The 19,469-nt window shown below is 51.8% G+C and overlaps 1 protein-coding gene across 5 annotated transcripts in view; it reads right to left on the bottom strand.

Moving 5' to 3' along the window:
- C3H1orf94 (chromosome 3 C1orf94 homolog) overlaps positions 1–19,469 on the bottom strand; it is a 41,857-nt gene that overhangs the window by 11,585 nt on the left and 10,803 nt on the right. For 2 of the 5 annotated variants that reach the window (XM_070786887.1, XM_019958441.2), the window contains exons 2-5: positions 10,033–10,721; positions 6,570–6,830; positions 5,366–5,541; positions 839–916 (exon numbers count right to left, since the gene is read on the bottom strand). In XM_070786887.1, the coding sequence (XP_070642988.1) occupies positions 839–916; positions 5,366–5,541; positions 6,570–6,830; positions 10,033–10,721 (1,204 nt within the window). The other 3 variants (XM_070786886.1, XM_070786889.1, XM_070786888.1) reach the window with 3 other exon arrangements.

Below are 19,469 nucleotides of genomic sequence, written 5' to 3' on the forward strand. Positions count from 1 at the left end.
ACCCTGATGCTGGGAGGGATTGGGGGCAGGAGGAGAAGGGGACGACAGAGGATGAGATGGCTGGATGGCATCACTGACTCGATGGACGTGAGTTTGAGTGAACTCCGGGAGTTTTGGACAGGGGGGCCTGGCGTGCTGCAATTCATGCGGTTGCAAAGAGTCGGACACGACTGAGCGACTGAACTGAAGTGTCTTGTATTTTAACTGAGGAAACCATGGGAGGGCTATGACTCCCAACCCAAGTGAGGCTGAGCCAGGCCGTGTGATCTGCTCTGACAGATGGTGGGCAAACATGACCACATCCCAGCTCTGAGCCCTCCCACACTCCCCCCATCCAGCATGGCAGGCGCAAAAGCAATCTTCAGCCTGGGCCCAGAGTGTGACAATTAAAAAAGGCTTGAACCCAACCCTGGTGCCACTCAGTCAACCTGGAGACCTTTGGGTAAAAATTAAACATTGCATTGCTTAAAGCCTCTGGGACATTGAGGCTGTTTGTTGCCACAGCAAAAGCTAACTTAGGTGTTAACTTCATAACCTCAGGCAAATTATTTCATCTTTCTGTGTCTCCATTTCCTCATCTTGACTCTACCTCGTAGGGTGGTTCTGAGGATTAAACGAATGCAGATAAGACCCGTAGAGAAGGGCCTGGCGCACAGTAAGGGCGCTGTAAGTGCCAGCCAGCATTGTCTCCTGGGGACCATGCATTTTGATACTTGTGTCTGTACTCTGGGGTCAAAGCGTGGCTGGTGACCAGCTGGACAAAGACAGGGGGACAGACATCCTTCTGACCTGAAGGCCTCCATGGGCTGGGACAGAGGTGAGGAGGTCATAGACTCACCTGTCTGGAGTAACACCCCAGCTGGGGGTGCAGGGTCTGCTGGTAGGGCATCCTGGCTGCCCGCTGAGGGTACAGGCCCTAGGGAGAGAAAGGAGGGACTCAGTGCCATGGGGTGATAGGCTCCCTGCCAGAGAATGGCAGCCACTCAACTCAGCTTCCAGCTCCCTCGCCTGGATCTCCAGACATAGAAGAGTCCATCCCACCACACTGCTGGCCAGACCCCCTGCCCCGCCCCCCCCACCACACCCCCCAGTTGCTTAGTCCAGCTGGAATCAGGTTGAGCTGGCATGCCTCACACCACACAGGGAGCTCCTGGTTAGCAGGATTCACAGCCTTTTGATTGAATATGTAAGACATGAGCTTTAGGGACCTGCTGTCTTTTGAAGTCCAGATCTGCTCCTTAGGCTGTGTGACCTTGGGCAAATCACTTCACCTCTCTGAGCCTCTTTTCCCTTGTCTCTGAAATTATGTGTGTTTAAGCCTGCAAAGCCTGTGAAGGCAGCCAGATTATCTCTGTTGGTGTCTATGCCCCTTTTCTAAGTGCCCTTCGCCAAACCCCATTCCTGCCCCAAGGGGTGAGGTGCCTGAGGCCGTCTGTGTCGAGTGTGCTAGGTTGCCTCATGTTTATTTAAACACACTGGCGTGTGCTTCCATCTGTGTCTGCAGCCACGTGTTTCTGTGTACAAACGTGTGACTCTGAACCCAGTGTGTTAGTCTGGGTCTCTGTTGCTGGGTGTCTACCTGCACACATGTATACCTGTGTCTGTACCTGATGATAAACACTGTTGTGAAGATACATGAGCTAATTCATCTAAAGGGCCCAGAATAGCACCCAGCATGTAGTAAGGATTCTGCCAGTGCTAGGTACTCTTACCATCTCTCACTGTCTCCCCCCATCCCCACTGCTCCTGCCACTTGAAGAAGCTGCCTGGCAGCTCAGCCCAGCCATAAGTAGAAATTTTATTCACAACTCTGTCCAGAGTTGCCTAGGGTGTCCCTGTGCATGCGCGCGCGTGCACACACACACACACACACACACACACACACATACACACAGAGAGCAGAACTGCTGCTGTGGGTGGGGTCGGCTCATGACTCATCCAGGCCCAGGCTGCCCTTACCTGCCAATCCAGAGTTAATCCATAAGATGCGGCTCAAAACCCAAAGCACCCCTCAGACCAGAATATGTCTTTCCAGAAGATTCCACACCAGAGATGCTGCCTCCATCATGCACTCAGCTGAGCCAGTCATCAAAGCGCTGATGGCTGACCTGCCCTTGATGACTTCCTCGGAGCCCCTGGACTGCTCATAAAAGGCTCCAAATCCCTGATGTGGGGTTCTGGGGAAAGCCCCCACCCCAGCTCTCCTAGGGTGCACATCCTCTCAGGGCCTTCCTTGCTCTCTGCTCCCATGCACCTGCGCTTGACCGTGGTCGGGCCTCCCCCACATCCACCAATCCCTCCATCGCTTGAATCCAGTGCACGGGCTTGCCTTTTCTTCAAGCTCTAAGGCCCAGGGCAGCCCCACTTATCCCCACAACCAGCCTGTGAGCCCGGGCATGGTCTGAACTGGGACAGGGAAGTCAGCCGATGGGGCTGCCCTGCCTGTGGCCAGGCCTCAGTGGGCTCCAAGGCCACATTCTAAGCGCCTCTCTTCCGTTTTACCACCTCCCCATCAGCGCTCTGCTTTCCACAGCCAACTCTCCTGGGCCGCCATCCTCCCCACACCTCCCTGGACGAGGCGACCCTTAGGATATGTGAGCCGCTCATCCCTGCTCCATCGTGGGGTGGGTTTTCAGGAGATGATGCCGTATTCATCAGCATGAGCCGCCCTCAATGACTTGAAGGGGATTTCTAGTTGTTCAAATTGCAATTCTGTGAAATCACAAGCAAAGGGAAATACACATCCATTCTTCTTTAATTGAGGCTGTGACCTCTTTGCATGTGCCCGCCCTCCTTAATTGGGAGCAGAGTTCCTTGTGCCAAGCAGCTGGGACTCTCTGTGGAGTCGTGGGTGCTGGGGACTTAGTCTTCCACAGTTCTTCGTCCGTGCACTGCAAAGCTCTGAGTAAACTGGATTCGGGACCTCATCTTTATTCCTAACGTCAAGCAGGAAAGAGAGACCGGGATGGACTGTTCCCTGTTTCTCCTGTGTGCCTCCTCAAGGTCTGCAGACCTCCCTGACCCCCTGTACCAGGAAGACCAGGGCTGAATAACAATAAGAACCAACATCTGTATCATACTTGAGATTTTACAAAGCCCTTTCCTATCCATGGACTCAATTAACCTTACACTTGACTCAAGTATTTGCTGCCGCTGTAATTATTATGAGGCCATTTCATAGGTGAGGAGACCAGGGCTCAGAACATTTGGCTAACTTGCCCAAGGCCACACAGCTCAAAAGTAGCACAATTTCCTTAAATCCAATTCTGATGATTCTAAAACCTGCCTTCTTTTTACCACATCAGACCCCTTGATCAGCTGTCTTGAAGCTGGTTGGTATCATGAAATCATGAGAAGCTGGGAAAAGGTAAGTCACGCTGTCTGTTGTTGCCCCTTGGGAGGGTCGGCGTGTGCAGGTGACTTCGGTTGGGCTCAGTCAGTGTCTGAACTGCTGCATGGAAGCAAGGGACCCTACCAGCCAGGGCCTTTCTGCCCAGAGGCCCAGGAAGCTCAGAGTCAGCCCTGTGATGCAAACACCAGCATCTCTGAAGACAAAGGACCTTCATGCTAGAAGAATACTTCCAGATCTCACCCACGCCAAAAGTCAAGTCAGAAGAAGTTAACATAGAGAGAGAGACTGTCCTCTCTTTACAAAACAAACCACTGCAAATTAGCTCTACATGGCGAGCCCCTTGAGTGAGTGCATTTGAGAGTGAATCAATTTACACTAAATAAAATTATGCAGTTGTTTCTCTCTCAGAGGTGGGGGCACACCATGCTGGCCTTGGATTTGTCCCTGACTCATACTGGACTCCGAGCTTCCTAGTCACCTTGGAATCCCCAGCCTGCAGTCAGTGTGAAGCAAGGAGTTTTTTTTTTTTAATTATTTAAATGAGAAAATAAATAAATACAAATGAGTACATCAGGGAGTAGGTGATAAATGACTCAGTGACGAGTGTGCAAGGGTGGAGGAACTTCAGTGAAGGAGCTGGTGAACCAATGAGCATGTGAACAGGGTATTTCTCCAGGAAAGCACATCGTAGATTCAGGATGGATGCACCTGGGGTTTTCCCATGGATCACGCTTCCTTACACCGTCTCACCTCAAAGGTGGGGCTTGAGAAAGAGGGTGGCCACTGGCTCTCTTTAGCAAACCAAAAGAAGACTTGAAACCAAAACTTTGGAGAGAAAGAGAGAGACTGTGCTAAACCCCTTTACTTCAGTTCCTGTTTTAAGAATCAGGGGCTAAGTCCAGCGGGCCAGCTCAGAGGGGCTTCACATGGAGTAGAGAAGACCCACCTCTCATGCAGGATGTTAAGCCTGCTGCTGTCGAGGAGGAGGAAATACCACTGGGAGCCCCGGGGCAGTGGAAGGGGGAAGGGCACGGGGCAGGACTAGAAGATCTTCAGGTTGGTTTTCCTTCTCTCTTTGCCCTCCCTGGGCTCGGCCAGGCCGGGCTGGGGCAGCAGGCTCCCAGGGGCCTGGCCCTTCTGTACACCTGCACGCCATTCTGGCAAGCAGCCAGGGAGGGGAGAGAAGACTGAGAAATCTTAGGCACTGAGCACCTGTCCTGGAGCAACGGAGCACTACCTAGAGGGACTATTTAAGCTCTTGGTTCGGACTATGGTTTAAATCAGAATGGACATTTATTTGATTTTTTTTTCATCTCTCTACCCAGTGGGTGGCAGCTCTTATAGGAGATTAAGTTAAATAGACGAACTAAAGGAACTACATTTTCCCAGAGTAAATAAGTTGTGTGAGTAAAACTGCCAGCCTTGCAAGTATTTCCCCCACCCCTTTGTGTCTGACGCCTCTTAGCTCTGAGTCCAAGACCAAGACTGTGTGCCAAGCCACCTCGGACGGTAGAAGCTATGATTGCTAGGTTGTAGCTGAAATGAAACAGCCGCATAATTTGTCATCTGCAGCGGGATGCTCGAGAGTGAAAGGGAGTACAATGAATAACTGTGCTGGAACAAAAGACCGAAACGGGGACTGTCCCAGGTAATCTAGGACACATGTCATCCGACTACAAAGCAAGTCCCAGGAGCTGGTGGCAAACAAGGACTGTGTCGTCGGTCAGTCTTCCCTAGGAGCTCAAGTACTTCACAGCCCAGGATTAGCCAGGTGGCTCTGAAAGACACAGCACAGAGTGAACTGGAATCCATTCAAAGGAAAATGAGAAATATGCACACGTGTGTGTGTGTGTGCATGCCTGCGCACGTGTATCCGGCAGTTGGTCTGATGGGGCCCCTATGAAGAAATTAACTAACGAGTCCACGGCTCTTTGTGAATGAGGCTCCTTGTGAGCCACGGCTCCTCCCTGGACGGCCACCCCCGGATAACTGGGCCCGGACCTCCTCACTCACCTGGTACTGGGGGAAGGTGGAGGGGTTTGTGAACACGGGCGGAGGTGCGTAGTTCAGGTTGAGCCAGAGGGGCTGGTTCAGGGTTGCTGAGGTCAAAGCGGTGGCAAAGCGTGGGGTGAACACGTTCCCCGTGTACTTGAGGTTGTTCTTGTCGGCCCCTGTCACAGGTGGGTTAACTGTAAGTCACAGGAGAGGTAGAGCGTTTCGTGATTGAGGAAGGGAGAGGTCAGCCTGTCCCAGCTCCATGACTGCCCCCGGGGTTAATGTTCTCACAGGTCAGGTATTTGAAAAGCTCCCAGAGGGTTCTTCAAAGCTCAAGGAAAACACTGTTAGTTCACACCTTGCCAACGTGGAAGGGGTGAGAGTCCCAGCATGGTCTGGCATGGAGCATCTCCTTCATGACTCACAAGTAAGGAGGCAGTTTAGCAAGAGATACAATCAACCAGCTTGTCTCACCTGCGTGCAAAACTATATTCCTTCAAGTGCTTCGGAAAAATCCAGTTTGATACAAACAATTGCTACACTGTGGGAACTCATTTTTATCAAATTATTAAAGCACCCCGCTGGGGACGTGTACTTGGCAACAGCGAGGACCTTGTATAGGTGTTGCATCTATGCTGGCATCATTTTTTTTTAATATTTTAAAATATTATATAATTCCCTTTGGCAAGACCCCAAATTAGTCTGAATGAATGAAATTTGATGGAGTTGTTTCAGGATATGAATCCTGGATTCTTTCCTTCTATAATATGCCCTGTGGGCTTAAGAGTTAGAGATGGGGTATCAGTGTCCCCTTTTTAGCACCTTTTGTTGGGGGGAGAATGTTGTACTTAAACAGTTGTAGATGTACAAGGGAGAGAAAGCTGAGACGTGAATAATCGCAATGTAGAAATAATCTTAAAGCATGGGATTTTCTTTGGCTCAGGCAACTTGAGGGGACATAAGACATGCTGAGTCAGGACTATATTCAAATTAACCACCAATAATGCCCATGTGACCCCTGAAAGTCAGCTAGATTTCTTGAGCTCTTCCCTGTAGGGGATGACAGAGGAAGAAAGCCATTTCCCCCATTTACAGGACCTGGGAAAAACAGTGACTTGCCCATGGATGAGACAGCCGTTTGATGACAGAGCTACTACAGGGGTCTATGAGGGTTTCTGAAATCCCTTCCTGCATAGACTCTCTCTGGGCAGGGTCAGCTTACGTTTCAGCTCCAGCCTGTCCACCTCCACTTTGCCACGAAGTTTCAGCTGCCCACTTGGGTTCTTGGTGGCCCCAAGGAACTCATAGAGCAGGTTCTTCTTGGCCTGCCAGGCAGGCTTCTTGGCCGGCAGAGCCATGGTCATGGAACCCATGGGGTCACTGCCACCCTCCTCACCACAGGTGTCCTTCCGGCTCGGGGACCACTGGCTGAGAAAGAGGCTCTCTCGGCCCCTGGTCAGCTCCTTGGCATTTGGGTTCCGTTCTAGAGCAGGAGAGAAGCTGAGTCAGTGACTCTGGAAGACCACATGCTGGATGGGGGCAGCATGGTCTTGTGGACAAAGTCATGGATCCTCCATAGCACACCTGAGACTCCCACCACTCTGGGCTCTCTCTCAACCAAGTTCAATCCAAGTCCAGTCCCTGAAGCCTTCATGGACCAGTACCCATTATGGTCTCATACCCCTGCATGCATGCATGAATTCATCCATTCTTGTTTTCTTCCGTCTGTCCACCCAACCATCCATCCTTTTATTCACCCATCCATCTTTCCTTCCTTCCATCCACTCATCCATCCTCCCTTCCCTAATCCCATTCTCTCCTCCTTCCAAACTTCCTCCCTTCTAGTTCCCTCTCTTTTCTTACCTTTTCTTTCTTTTCTTCCTTCCTCCTTTCCTCCCTGCCACTTCCTCCTTTCTTCCCTCTTTTCCTTCCTTTCTATCTTTTGCCTTTCCTTTCTCCCTCTTTTTTCCTCCCTTCCTTCCTGCTAACCATCTGTAGGTTGGATCACAAAGAGTCCGGATAGTTCCTGTCTTCAGGGAGCACAGTTAGCTTAGCTGGGGGCACACACATTCCCACACAACATGCAGCTGCTCCCTTGTCATAGACTCTCCTCTTGCTAAGTCGTCGTGGCGATTCAGCACACTCATCAGCGCCAGGCTCTGACCTGAGTCCTGGGGACACTTGGATGAGTCAGAGCCAGACTTGGCCCGGCAGGAACTCACAACAAGGAGGAAGAGAGAGACAGGCCCAGAAATAGCTCTGGGACAAGGCAGATGGGGACCGTGAGGTGACAGAGGGACATAGCGGGGGAAGAGGGTGGCTGAGGCAGCTTCTGTCTGAGAGGTGGGAGGGGTTCCAGGAGGAGGAGGGCCTCCAGCGAGGCCTTACACCCAGAGCCATGGGTGACCGTGGGCAAAGGCACAGAGGCACCAGTGAGCCACTGGACGTGTCGGGGCCAGGCTCAGCTCTCTCTCCAAATAGCCCAAGTCTCCCTGGTGCAAGGACACTGCCTGGACCACCAGGGATCCCCTACAACAGTGGTTTTTCACCCAATTTTCCTTTTGAGCAATGGAACTCTCTCTTCCAACAAAATTAAGCATGGCGGGGGAATGCACCATACTGCACCCATAAATACATGGTTCGTGCATGCTCAGTTATGTCCGACTCTTTGTGACCCTACAGACTGTAGCCTGCCAGGCTCCTCTGTCCATGGGATTTCCCCAGCAAGAATACTGGAGTGGGTTGCCATGCCCCCTTCAGGCGATCCTCCCGATCCAGGGACTGAACCCAAATCATCTGGGTCTCCTGTATTGCAAGCCAATTCTTTACCGCTGAGCCACCAGGGAAGCATATAATATATACACATATATAAAATTTTTAAGGCACTGCTTGACTGAAGCAGGGAAGAGGGCCTTGCTCTCAGCACCTTCCTGTTTTTCCCAGCCTGGAGGTCCTGGTCTCCGTGGAGCTTGGCTGGGAAATGGCACTGGACACATGGCGGGCGCAGTGGATCATGCTGGGAGCAATGGGATCAGAGGACTTGTGCCCAGAATTACCTGTTGGGAGTGGACACGATCCCACCAACTCTTAGTCTCACTAGCCCATGGCCTTGAGGCTGAGTCTGGACAGGATGGGGCCTGCCCTCTTACTGCCATCCCAGCAAAGGAGAAAGCTGCTCTAGCCTGAGCCAGAAGAAAATGACATTTTTAGCAAACGTGTCCCTGGTGTCTTTTCCTAGAGCTTCTCTGGTTGCAGAGTGTGGCCCCCAGCCAGTGCTGAGATAACAGTACCCACTAATAATAACCCTCTCCCCAGAGGCCCACACACCTGCCATCACACCACCCCCCAGTCACCTGAAACACACTTGCCACTCACTCATCTCCAAAGCTCCCTCTTCTAAAGGCTGTATACACAGACACACACACATACACATCCCTTCCTGCCATTCCCTTCGCTCGCTCACACACATACACAACTACACACGCAGAAGGGTTACACTCAGATGTGCCCACACTGCATTGCCTCTAATACGCTCACATCTGCAAAGTTCCTCTCAGCACACCTTCACTCATACACCTGTACACACACACACACGCAAATGGTGGGAAGGTGTGTGGGACAGAACTCTCTCCAAACCAGCAGCCCTGTCTGACAGAGACACACCCACAGCTCCCTGGTGGAGAAGGAGGTGGGAGGCACGTCTCCTCCCCCGGGTATGCCCCATCATCTCACATACACAGCTTATTGTCCTGAGTTCCTGGACCCGTGGAGGCCTGCCCAAGACCCAGAGTCCAGCATGCCGTCCACAGTTTGGAGTCCTTGGCTTCCTAAAATGCTCCCACAGAATGTTCTCTAGGGTGACTGTGTCCCTGTTTTCTTAGGAAGATGGATCTGGGCCCTCCCAATATAGGCATCTCTCCTTTACCCATCTCTCACAACCTGGGGGCAGTTTTTCTTCCCGTTTCCTCCCAGCGACTGCTGGTGGCAGGCAAGTGTCACTGCCACCAGTCTTCCCTCTTGGAACCATCCAGTCTGAGTAGCTGGATCAGAACAGACACAAAATGCAGAATCCTGGAATTTGGGGAGGCTTGGGAGGTGGCTGGCAATCCCAGGGAGGATGTGGACTCCTCGATTTAGGAGTGGGAATGCACTTTTCTAAAGCCCTGGGGTCCCTGGGAACAAACCCAGGGCCAGCAGTCTGCCCGCACCTGGACAGCTTACACATCCACCCCTGATCCCTGAGAGAGGGGACCAGGCACCATGGTCAGGACAGGAGCCTCCATCAGAAGCCAGTTAAATTTCCCTCCTATTCAGCTCAGGGTCCCCTGGCTGCACTTTCACCCTGGACCCAGCAAGGGTAAATGCTTCCTTCAATGTCCTCGGGGTGCCTATGGATTTAAAAACCCAGTCGGTTACAAAACGGGCCTCTCCTGCTTCCCAAAGTGTGTTGGATTCACGGCCACCATGTTTGGCGACATGAGACGTGCCTTGTATACGAGCATCCGGCAGAGGAGGGCTGTGGGGGCTGAAAACAGCCTGCACCCTGGACCATGCTCATCAGCAAGGCCACCTCACCCTACTTTGCACAGCGATGCTTCATGTTCCTAATGCAGCCCATGTGGCTTTCTGCTAAGTTTCTCCTCCCAGCAAGCGTGCTTCCTCGCCTTGCTCCCAGCCCCACTCACCTATCAGTTGGTACCCCTCCATGATGGGGTCAGCCTCGGGCTTGGAGCAGATCTTGGCAAACACTGGAAGCTGCTTCTTCTGAGCAGGGAGCTCAGGGAGTTTGTTGGGAAGCACAGGCGGAGGTGGGGGAGGCAGCAGCAGGAACGGGCCCAGCCCCGTGGGCTCTCTGGGTCCAGGGCCACTGAACATGCTGCTCTGCAGGAAGTCCTTGATGACCCGGGTCTCCTCCAACACCATCTTGTTGTCGGGGCCCTTGGACGTTTCTGTGGACTTCAGTGGGAATTGAGCCAGGAGCTTGCTGATCTCCGAGCTGGAGGCCCCCAGGCTGCGGCTCCTGTCCTCTGTCCCCCTGGCACTCTTGACCTTGGCAGCACGCAGAATGCCCGTGACCATAGACGTGGCAGAATCACAGTCTGGCCGGCTGCTGACGACCGACACGGCCACCTTCGGCTCCAGGAGTTTGTCACCGGCCATGATGGAGGCTCTTGGGTGCTCACTGCTGCTGGCCACCAGCGAAGGCATGAGAAGGCGAGGGGCTGGCTGTCTGGGCCCCTCAGGGTTGCTTCCGGGTGCCTCCAGCTCCCCCGAGCTCTTGGTGACCAGGATGAGGTGCTCTTTGGTGAGGCTCAAGAACTCCTGCTCCACCAACAAGGAGATCTCGTCTTTGCCACTGGTGAGCTCCAGAGCCCTGCAAACAGGTCAGAAAGAGAGATGGGTTTAGGGTCCGCTCCCTGAGGGTGGCTCTGCAGTGGGGCACAGACCCCAGGAAAAGGGGCTAGAGAAAACATGTTTCCCAAGGCGAGAAGCCTATTGCTCTTCACGAGAGAAACTGGGCCATACATGGACCCCCAAGGGGTTTTTATACCATACCAACAGGCAAGAGTCCTAAGAGCTTGGTTCTGGGAATCGGGACCCCTGGGTCCTCTCCCAGTGCTCCATCTTGCTGAGCGGGCTGAGTCTGCATTTCTGTCCATCGCTCCCTGTCTGGTGGTGCTCAGGGCCAAAAGCACTAAAAGACCAGTAGCAAAGGGAACAGGACTGAGTCAACAGCTCTGGACACGGCGTCCAGGGTGCCGGGGCCCCATGCACTGCAGGATGGTCTGAGTGAGAGCAGGGACAGCAAGGTGGCAGCTGGAGCTCACAGCCTGGCTCGGTCACATCCCAGCCATGTGATCCTGGGTCCCTTGCTCAGCATCATGGTACCACTGTCTTCCTTCCTGATGAAGTGGAGTATTACAGAGACACTCCAGACCATGTCTGGCACGGTAAGGGCAGTTAAAGGGACAGCCAGTCTATAGACACCTCTGTCAGCCGGGCTGGGCCTTCGGATCCTGAAATCTGCACATGGCTCCATAGATACCCGTGTCCACCTTGGCTGGCATGGCCTTCTGACCAGATCACAGACTGGGCTGCCTGGGAGCACCAGCAATTGCTTGATCCCTGCACTGATTCACAAGAGTCTTCCTATATCTAAACACTGGCCTCTACCTGCACCTGAGACCTGGGACCTCCAACTGCACCCTTGGTGGCCGGCACCATCCTAATGAGGCCTGATGGTCCCATGGACTCTAAGCTCCTAGATGCTGGCTGTCTCCAGGTGTGGGAGAGGGTAGCAATCCTGCCGGACTGGTTTGGGCCCACACTGGCCCACCAGCATCCTTGATAAGGGGGAACCTTCCTCTCTGGTACTCCCAGGAGGACTGTGGCAGCCCACCCTGCTCTTCCTCCTGGGTGGGTTCCCAGGAAGGGTGGATAAGCTGGCCTGCATAGAGCATTCTAGAAACTGCTCAGAGTTCTAGTGCTGGTGAAAATGGTGAAAAAAGAAGCAGAGGGGAAAATTAAAGCATCCTGTGAATGGAGCTTTGGGCAGGCTCACAGTATACTCCTGCCCTGACAGCCCATTCTATGGATGCAGTGAGCCCCGAAAATAATGACTAGCAAATGCTCCCAGCAAGGATGTTCCTTCCTGGTAATGCTCTGTATATGAACACATGCACACGGACACACACACACACAGGTGCAGTGCAGGCATAAAATGACTCACAGTCATCACACACAAAACCAGAGGATGGTCTCTGTATCTGACAACCAGTCAGAATGGGCACAGGCTACAGTCCCAGATGCTCCTACTGTGCCGGCATTAATCCCATAGTTGATGGCTACTGATGAGTCCCAAGGGGTCCTGGTAAAGGTCACTGCTGGCCAGGGCACTTGGGAGGCCTAGGGAAGAGTTTAAAACGTGGGAGCTTGTCACTATTCTAATGATGGCGACAGCCACCGCCTCCTGAACACCAGCCCCGCATGTGGTCTCCCCAGGCCTGGAGGCTGGGAGCCGTGCCAGGAAAAAGCAGGCTCCAGTCAAACAGACTGAGAACAGAATCAGGCACTACTGCTCACTTCCTACCACATCCCGGAACCTTGGGGACTCCCCTGTGACAACGCATGACACCTATGACACTACAAGCACCCAGCCCCTGGGTGGGATGAGAACTTGGTGAAGTAACCCTTGTGCAGCCTTGGCACAGACACACACACACAGGAGCACTGGGCACGCGGTGGCTGGCAGCAGGAGCGGGCTGGTGCTGGACGCTGGCCATCGACGCCATGGAAGGGGCAAGGCCATTCACTTGGTTCTTCCCCTCTTCCTGGCTCTCTCTCCTTACTCCCATTTTTCCTCCTCCCCACAACTAGACTCAGTCTATCAATTGTGTCCCTGGGAACATGCTTGCAATGCAGGAGACCCGTGCTCAATCCCTGGGTCAGGAAGATCCCCTGGAGAAAGGAATGGCTACCTACTCCAGTATTCTTGCCTGGAGAATTCCATGGACAGAGGAGCCTCATGGGCTACAGTCCACAGGTTTGCAAAGAGTCCAACACAACTGAGCAACTAACACTTTCACTTCACTTTTCTGCTGTGTCCCTGGGAATACTTGGAATAAAGAGGCTGCCAATCCATGGTCCCAAGTTATTGATCCCCCATCTTCTTCATCATCACCCTCAAAGAGAACAGGGGAAACTCTAGTCAGAGAAATCAGACATTAGAAAGACCAGTTTTTGCCTCTCTGTTCTCCTCCAAAATGGCACCCCACTCCAGTACTCTTGCCTGGAAAATCCCATGGATGGAGGAGCCTGGTAGGCTGCAGTCCATGGGGTCGCAAAGAGTCGGACATGACTGCGAGACTTCACTTTCACTTTTCACTTTCATGCCTTGGAGATGGAAATGGCAACCCACTCCAGTGTTCTTGCCTGGAGAATCCCAGGGATGAGGGAGCCTGGTGGGCTGCCGTCTATGGGGTCGCACAGAGTCGGACACGACTGAAGCGACTTAGCAGCAGCAGCAGCCCCCTCCAAAACTTGCAAAGCAAGCTGTATACAGATAGATCTTCTGAATTAGAAAGACATCACAATTATGTTAATTTTTAAAAGTCAGAATAATGGTACTGTGGTTATACTTAAACAATAAAAGTGTTATCTCTTAGAGATACATGCTAAAGTCTTTACAGATAACATTACATCTGGGGTTAGCTTTAAACTTAATCTAGCAGGGGGAGGGAAAAGATGGGGGTTGGGGAGTAGATAAAGCAAGATTGGGCTTATGTTGACCAGGTCTAAGGCTTAGTGAGAGGTACATGGGTTCACCAAGTACTATTAGCTCTATTTTTGTCTGTTTGGCTTCTCATTTTTTTTTTTTTTTCCTAAAATAAAAAAGTTCTACAATAGACGGACACACAAGTCTCGGCACGGTATCCTTCAAAGCACCAGCTCCAAGGAGAAGTCAAAGCAGCTTTTAAAAGACCCACGAGGCCTGAGGTCTCTACCAAATCCACCCTGCAGGTGGTCCCTCCTCAGCACCTGAGAGGACACTCCTACCGCTCCCACACCCCAGAGCCAGGCTGATGGAGAGGACCCAGAAGGAGCTGAGTGTAAACTCCTCATATTCCTCAGCCATTCTTTTCCAGAACATCATGGGGATCAATGGGCCTCTTAAGAAGAGTCTGTGCCAAGAACAGAGGGGCTCATCTGGACTGCAGGTCCCCTGCATCCCTCTGAAAGACTGGCCCAGGGCACCCAACCCTCCCTGGGACAGTCTCTACAAACTCCTATTTCCTTTGCATCTGCTATGAATCTGGAAGGCCAGACTGGAAGCCAGGCATCCACATATATGCTTCTGTTTAATCTTCTCCATGCCTCTGGGCAATTGACAAAATCATTCTCTCCTTACAGATGAGAAAAGTGAACTTCTAAGAGGCTAAGGACTCTGTCACCAAAGAAGTGAAGAGGCTGTTGTGGGGATGCTCCAGGATCCAGCTGACTTTCTGACCTCTTCCTGCCCCACCCCAGCTTCCTTTTCAGGGAAAGTTCTCCAGCAAGGTCTCCCTGCTCCAAGGCTGGGCTTTGTTTCCCAGTCTGAATGCAATCAAGCATCTTGCTGGGCTCATCCCATCACTCCAGCCTGTGGAGGATCATCATAGTGAGTCCTGAGCCTGCCATCCGTGGCCTTAGCTGTCCCTGACAGCTCTGTGTCAGCTGCATGTCTGATGAGTCTGCCTCCTGGGTCCCCCGCCAATTTATGGATAGAAATGTTGAAGGCGAGAGAGTCCAGAGTCCAGAGCCTTAGGGACATTGCTGGAAACCCTTCCCTCCACCCCCAGCCTGACAGTAATCCTGGATCAACACTTTGGGGGAATAAATCAATCCAGTCACTATCACTGCATCTCCATTTCTCCTAGACAGCCTCTATCAAACACCTGCTGCAATCAAGATTCAGCACAGGTACAAGTCCCTAAGCGAGGGTCTCCCCTTCCTGCCCTTCCCACCCCCAAGAAAACATGATTCATTTGTTCCTTAGAAAACTGCATGCCAGCCGAGGAAAGACATCCTCAGAACTTAGATCAAACCATTCCCCCACTTAAACCCTTATGTGGGTTCTTACTTCACACAATAAAAATCCAGACCCCTTTCTGACCCCCAGGGCACCCCACTAAGTGGCCTAGTTATGCCCTCCTGCTTTGAGATTCCTCTTCTTCCAGCCCCTCTCATCTTAGAAATATTCCTTTGCATATTGAGTTCACTCTAACCCCGGGGCCTTTGCACCTCCTGGACTCTAGTCCATCCTAGGACTAACTCTTAAGAAGCACTCTGTGCTCCGTCAATCTGTTTATTTCCTTCCTAGTATTCGTCACCCTGGCAAAGTATATTTTTTTAATGTCTTTATTTCTGACAACAACACATCTTCCCTGAGGGCAGGAATTGTATCGTGTCCACCACGGAAGCCTCAAGACCTTGAGCTGTGCTGGGCACCACTTCCAAGCTAAATAGGTATTTATTGAATAAATAAATAAACTGGCTTGTGAATTTGTCTTTATCCTTGTCCATTTCTTGGAACTCTGGAAATCAAAAGCTGTGTTGCCAAAGACCACCCAGCTCCTTTTACTGGTTGCAGACTCCCTGGTTTTTATTCCATTTTTCTGGCCTTCCATCTCATGTCCTTACTGTGGGCCTGCCACCCCTGTGAGCTGACAGGATGACAACGACCAGCCTGTTTGACCTCGTCCTAAGAACTCCCAACCCCGGTAAGGCAGTCCCACTGCAGATCCCACAAAGATCCTGCCCAACTCTTAGAGCCCACAGTGGGGCTCCCAGAAAGATTCTTCCCTCTCCCCACGACGGTGCTAGGTCCCACACCAAGACTGCCTGCCTGCATCTATCTTTCTTGCTCTCTCCTTAAGAAGTTTTGCCGAGGCTGGCATCTCTTTGGTGCTATTTGCTTTCTCCTTTGAGTGGGTAAAAACCATAAAATCTGCCACAGACTCTATCACAGTGTATCATTCAGGGTGGTTAACCCAGCTCCCAGGTGCTGACAGAGGAAGCCAGTCAGAATTGGTGCCCGGCCCCAACGGCAGCCACCACCTCCATTCTGCCCGCCTCCAGAAATGATAGGTGTCTGATGGTGACTCTGTACGCAGGCGCTGCATGACATTTCGGCATTTGCAGTGTACAGAGTCGTATAAAAATAAAGGCTATTGACTGGCTGGCACCCCTTCCCAGAATAATGACTAAGCAAGCATGCTGTTAGCTCCCCGACAGCAGTTCTGTGTACATGATAACACAGAGCAAAGATGAAAACTGCTATTCATCTGAGCCAAACAACAGAAAAATGCAAGCAGAAAATTGTTAGTGCTGGAAGAGGACACCAAAACAAATATTTTCTTCCCACCATGGCATTTCAGATCGATGACAAAACACATTACCCAGGCCTGGTGCCCGGGGAACATGGCTGACTGAAGACGGAAGCAAGCGAAGGGCTCAGGCTCCATCCAGAGATTGACCGACCTTGTGGCGGCAGGTGAGACCGACTCCTCCGCATGTCTGCATGGGTAGAGCAGCAGAGTGGCTAAGAGCTCACTGCCTGGAAGGAGGCAGGAGCTGAGTTCAAATTCCACGGCTGCCTGGAGGCCAGACCTCCAGCAAGCCGTCGAATATGTCTAAGCCTCCGGTTCCAGTTCACAAAATCAGAAGAGTGAGTACTTACGGAGGATGAACTAACCAGCGAGGCACAGTGCTGAACACGGGCCATGAAAAACTCTTATTTGAATCCTCACAACAACTGCAATGGGGTGGGATGAAGACCGGTTATAGCTTTGACCCTGTGGTAGCGCCTGCTTGGCTTGGTTCAGTAAAGAAGCAGAGATGTGGCGAGCGCTTGGGCATTAGGGCTTAACCTCTGGTTTCTTGGGGGTTTGGCGACCTCCCCATGAACAAGCCCAGGAGGATAACACGTCCCGTGGAGGAAAACCCCAAGATCCTCAGCTGACTAGCCAGGCCTGGATGACCACAGACCTGTGGGTAAGGATGAGCCAGGTCCTGCCAAGCCATGCCCAGCCCCACCCAGAAGAACCAACTGGCAGAACCCAGCCTACTGGATTGCTCAACTGGGGAGAGCTGAGTAGGAAGTTGTGGTTTAGAGGCGCTGAAGTTTGAGGTAGCTTGTTACGTAGTCAGCCCTGCATATTCACAGGTTCCACATCTGTGGCTTCAACCAACTATGGATGAAAAATACTTGAAAAAAAATTCCAGAAAATTCCAAAAAGCAAAACTTGGATTTGCTACACACTGGCAACTACTTACATAGCTTTTATGTTGTACAATTACTTACATAGTATTCACATTGTACTGGGTATTGTAAGTAATCAAGAGATGATTTCAAGTACACCAGAAGGTGTGTGTAGATTATGTGCAAATGAGGGAGAGGGAGAACGACGGTTTATCAAAAGCCCACGGAGATCCAATTATCCAGTTTCTAAATGAAGAGGTTAAGGGCCCCATTCCCCACGTGGCCCCCACCGTGACTTGACCAAGGCTCTTGGACACTCTGGTCTTCTCGTCTGCCTGGGGAGCAGGGATCCACCTTCTGTTCCCCTGGAGCCTACGTCACAGCACCAAAGGCGGCGTCTGTCCAGTGTGGACAGAGGGGACACGGCCGCCCCTGTCAAAGCTACCTGTGTCCTCACCTCTCCTCTCCCCAGACCTAGGATTCACCAATCTGCCGAGTCCCCCTCCCATACACACACCACACCATGCACACACACACACACCAGCCTATGAGTGTCCACACAGCATTACATATGTGCACATGCACATTTCCCAAGCCATACGTGCAAACACACATGCCACCACCTCCCCCCACATCTATGCACACACCCATACACCACAGTCATGCTCACATACATACTAACCCTTATGTACACATACACGAAGCATAACCATGCACACGCACACACACCAGTGCGTGCACACACACCCAGGCACACAGACATGCTACAACCACACACAGCTGTGTGCACACATACAACCATGCACACCACAGCCATGCACACACACACACCACAGATGTACACATACCTACACAGGTAAACACAGCACAGACATGTGCACATACACCCATGTACACACGTAGACACACCCATGTACACGTGCACACAACACTGCTGTAGCTTATAGAAACCCAGAAGGAAGAAAGGGGGAAGGAGGGCAGGCTCCCCCTCTTACAAGCCGAGAGGACTGGGCCGATTTTTTTCAGTTTGGGGGGTGAAGAGGGGAGTGGAGAGAAGCTACAGACTCCATTGCCACCCCAGGGCCCATGCACCTGCACCCCAAAGGTACCTGGAAACCCAGAGCTGCATCCCCTGGGCCCTCCCTAGTGAGGGGGGCAGAGTGGGCAGCAGGCTTGCAGAAAACTCTGACTCCTGCCCCTCCTCCACGCTCCAGGCTGCCTGAGGATTAAGTGAGATGAGGAATGTGAAAGCACTCGGTAAACTGTAACGGGCACTATGCAAATGTTAGCAGCTCAGACCTCTAGACCCGCAGCGCGGGGAGCGGCCTGCTGACCCTTCACAGCCCAGGGTCCAGGCTGGCTGGGGTAGGAAGTCACAGAAATCTTGGTCATCTGTCCCGTGGGGATGGTGACGCCACCCGGGGTTAAGGGTGGTGGCACTCTGGAATTCCTCCGCTGCCCGAGCCTGGACTCCATGTTTATCTCATTTCTCAACAAAGGTCTTCACACAGGGGAGAGTCCCTTTTCTACAGTATCCCTGGCATCCGCTTAGAAGGCAAAAAAAGTCAATCTCCTTCCTTCAAGCTTTTCTTTGGAATACCTCTTTCTCAAAGTTGTGTCCTTTTGAAGCCTGAGGTTCCCTCATCTTTGACCCTCAAAGTATCAGAGAACTTTCTACAGATATGCACAGGAGTCCCCTGGGCTGCTTGTTTTAAATGCAGATTCCTGGGCACCCCTGCAGAAATGGCAGTTCAGTTGGTCCAGAATGGGACCCAGGCATCTGTATTCTGAGCCAGGATTCCCTCCCTCCACCCTCTGCCTCCAGGCCTTGGTTTGGATGCAGATGGATCATAGAAAAAACAAGAGAATTCCAGAAAAACATCTAGTTCTGCTTCACTGACTATGCTAAAGCCTTTGACTGTGTGGGTCACAACGAACTGGAAATTTCTTCAAGAGATGGGAATACCAGACCGCCTTATCTGCCTCCTGCAAAACCTGTATGCAAGTTAAGAAGCAACAGTTAGAACCAGACATGGAACAACAGACTAATTCAAATTAGGAATGGAGTACCTCAAGGCTGTATACCGCCACTCTGCTTATTTAACTTACATGAAGAGTACATCATGAGAAATGCCAAACTGGATGAAGCACAAGCTGGAATCAAGATTGCTGGGAGAAATATCAATAACATCAGATATGCAGATGACACCACCCTTATGGCAGAAAGCAAAGAGGAACTAAAGAGCCTCTGGATAAAGGTGAAAGAGGAGAGTGAAAAAGCTGGCTTAAAACTCAACATTAAAAAAACTAAGATCATGGCATCCAGTCCCATCAGTTCAGTTCAGCTCAGTTGCTCAGTCGTGTCCAACTCTTTGCGACCCC

The sequence above is a fragment of the Bos indicus genome, chromosome 3 (genome assembly GCF_029378745.1).
Source record: "Bos indicus isolate NIAB-ARS_2022 breed Sahiwal x Tharparkar chromosome 3, NIAB-ARS_B.indTharparkar_mat_pri_1.0, whole genome shotgun sequence".
NCBI classification, from domain to species: Eukaryota; Metazoa; Chordata; class Mammalia; order Artiodactyla; family Bovidae; genus Bos; species Bos indicus.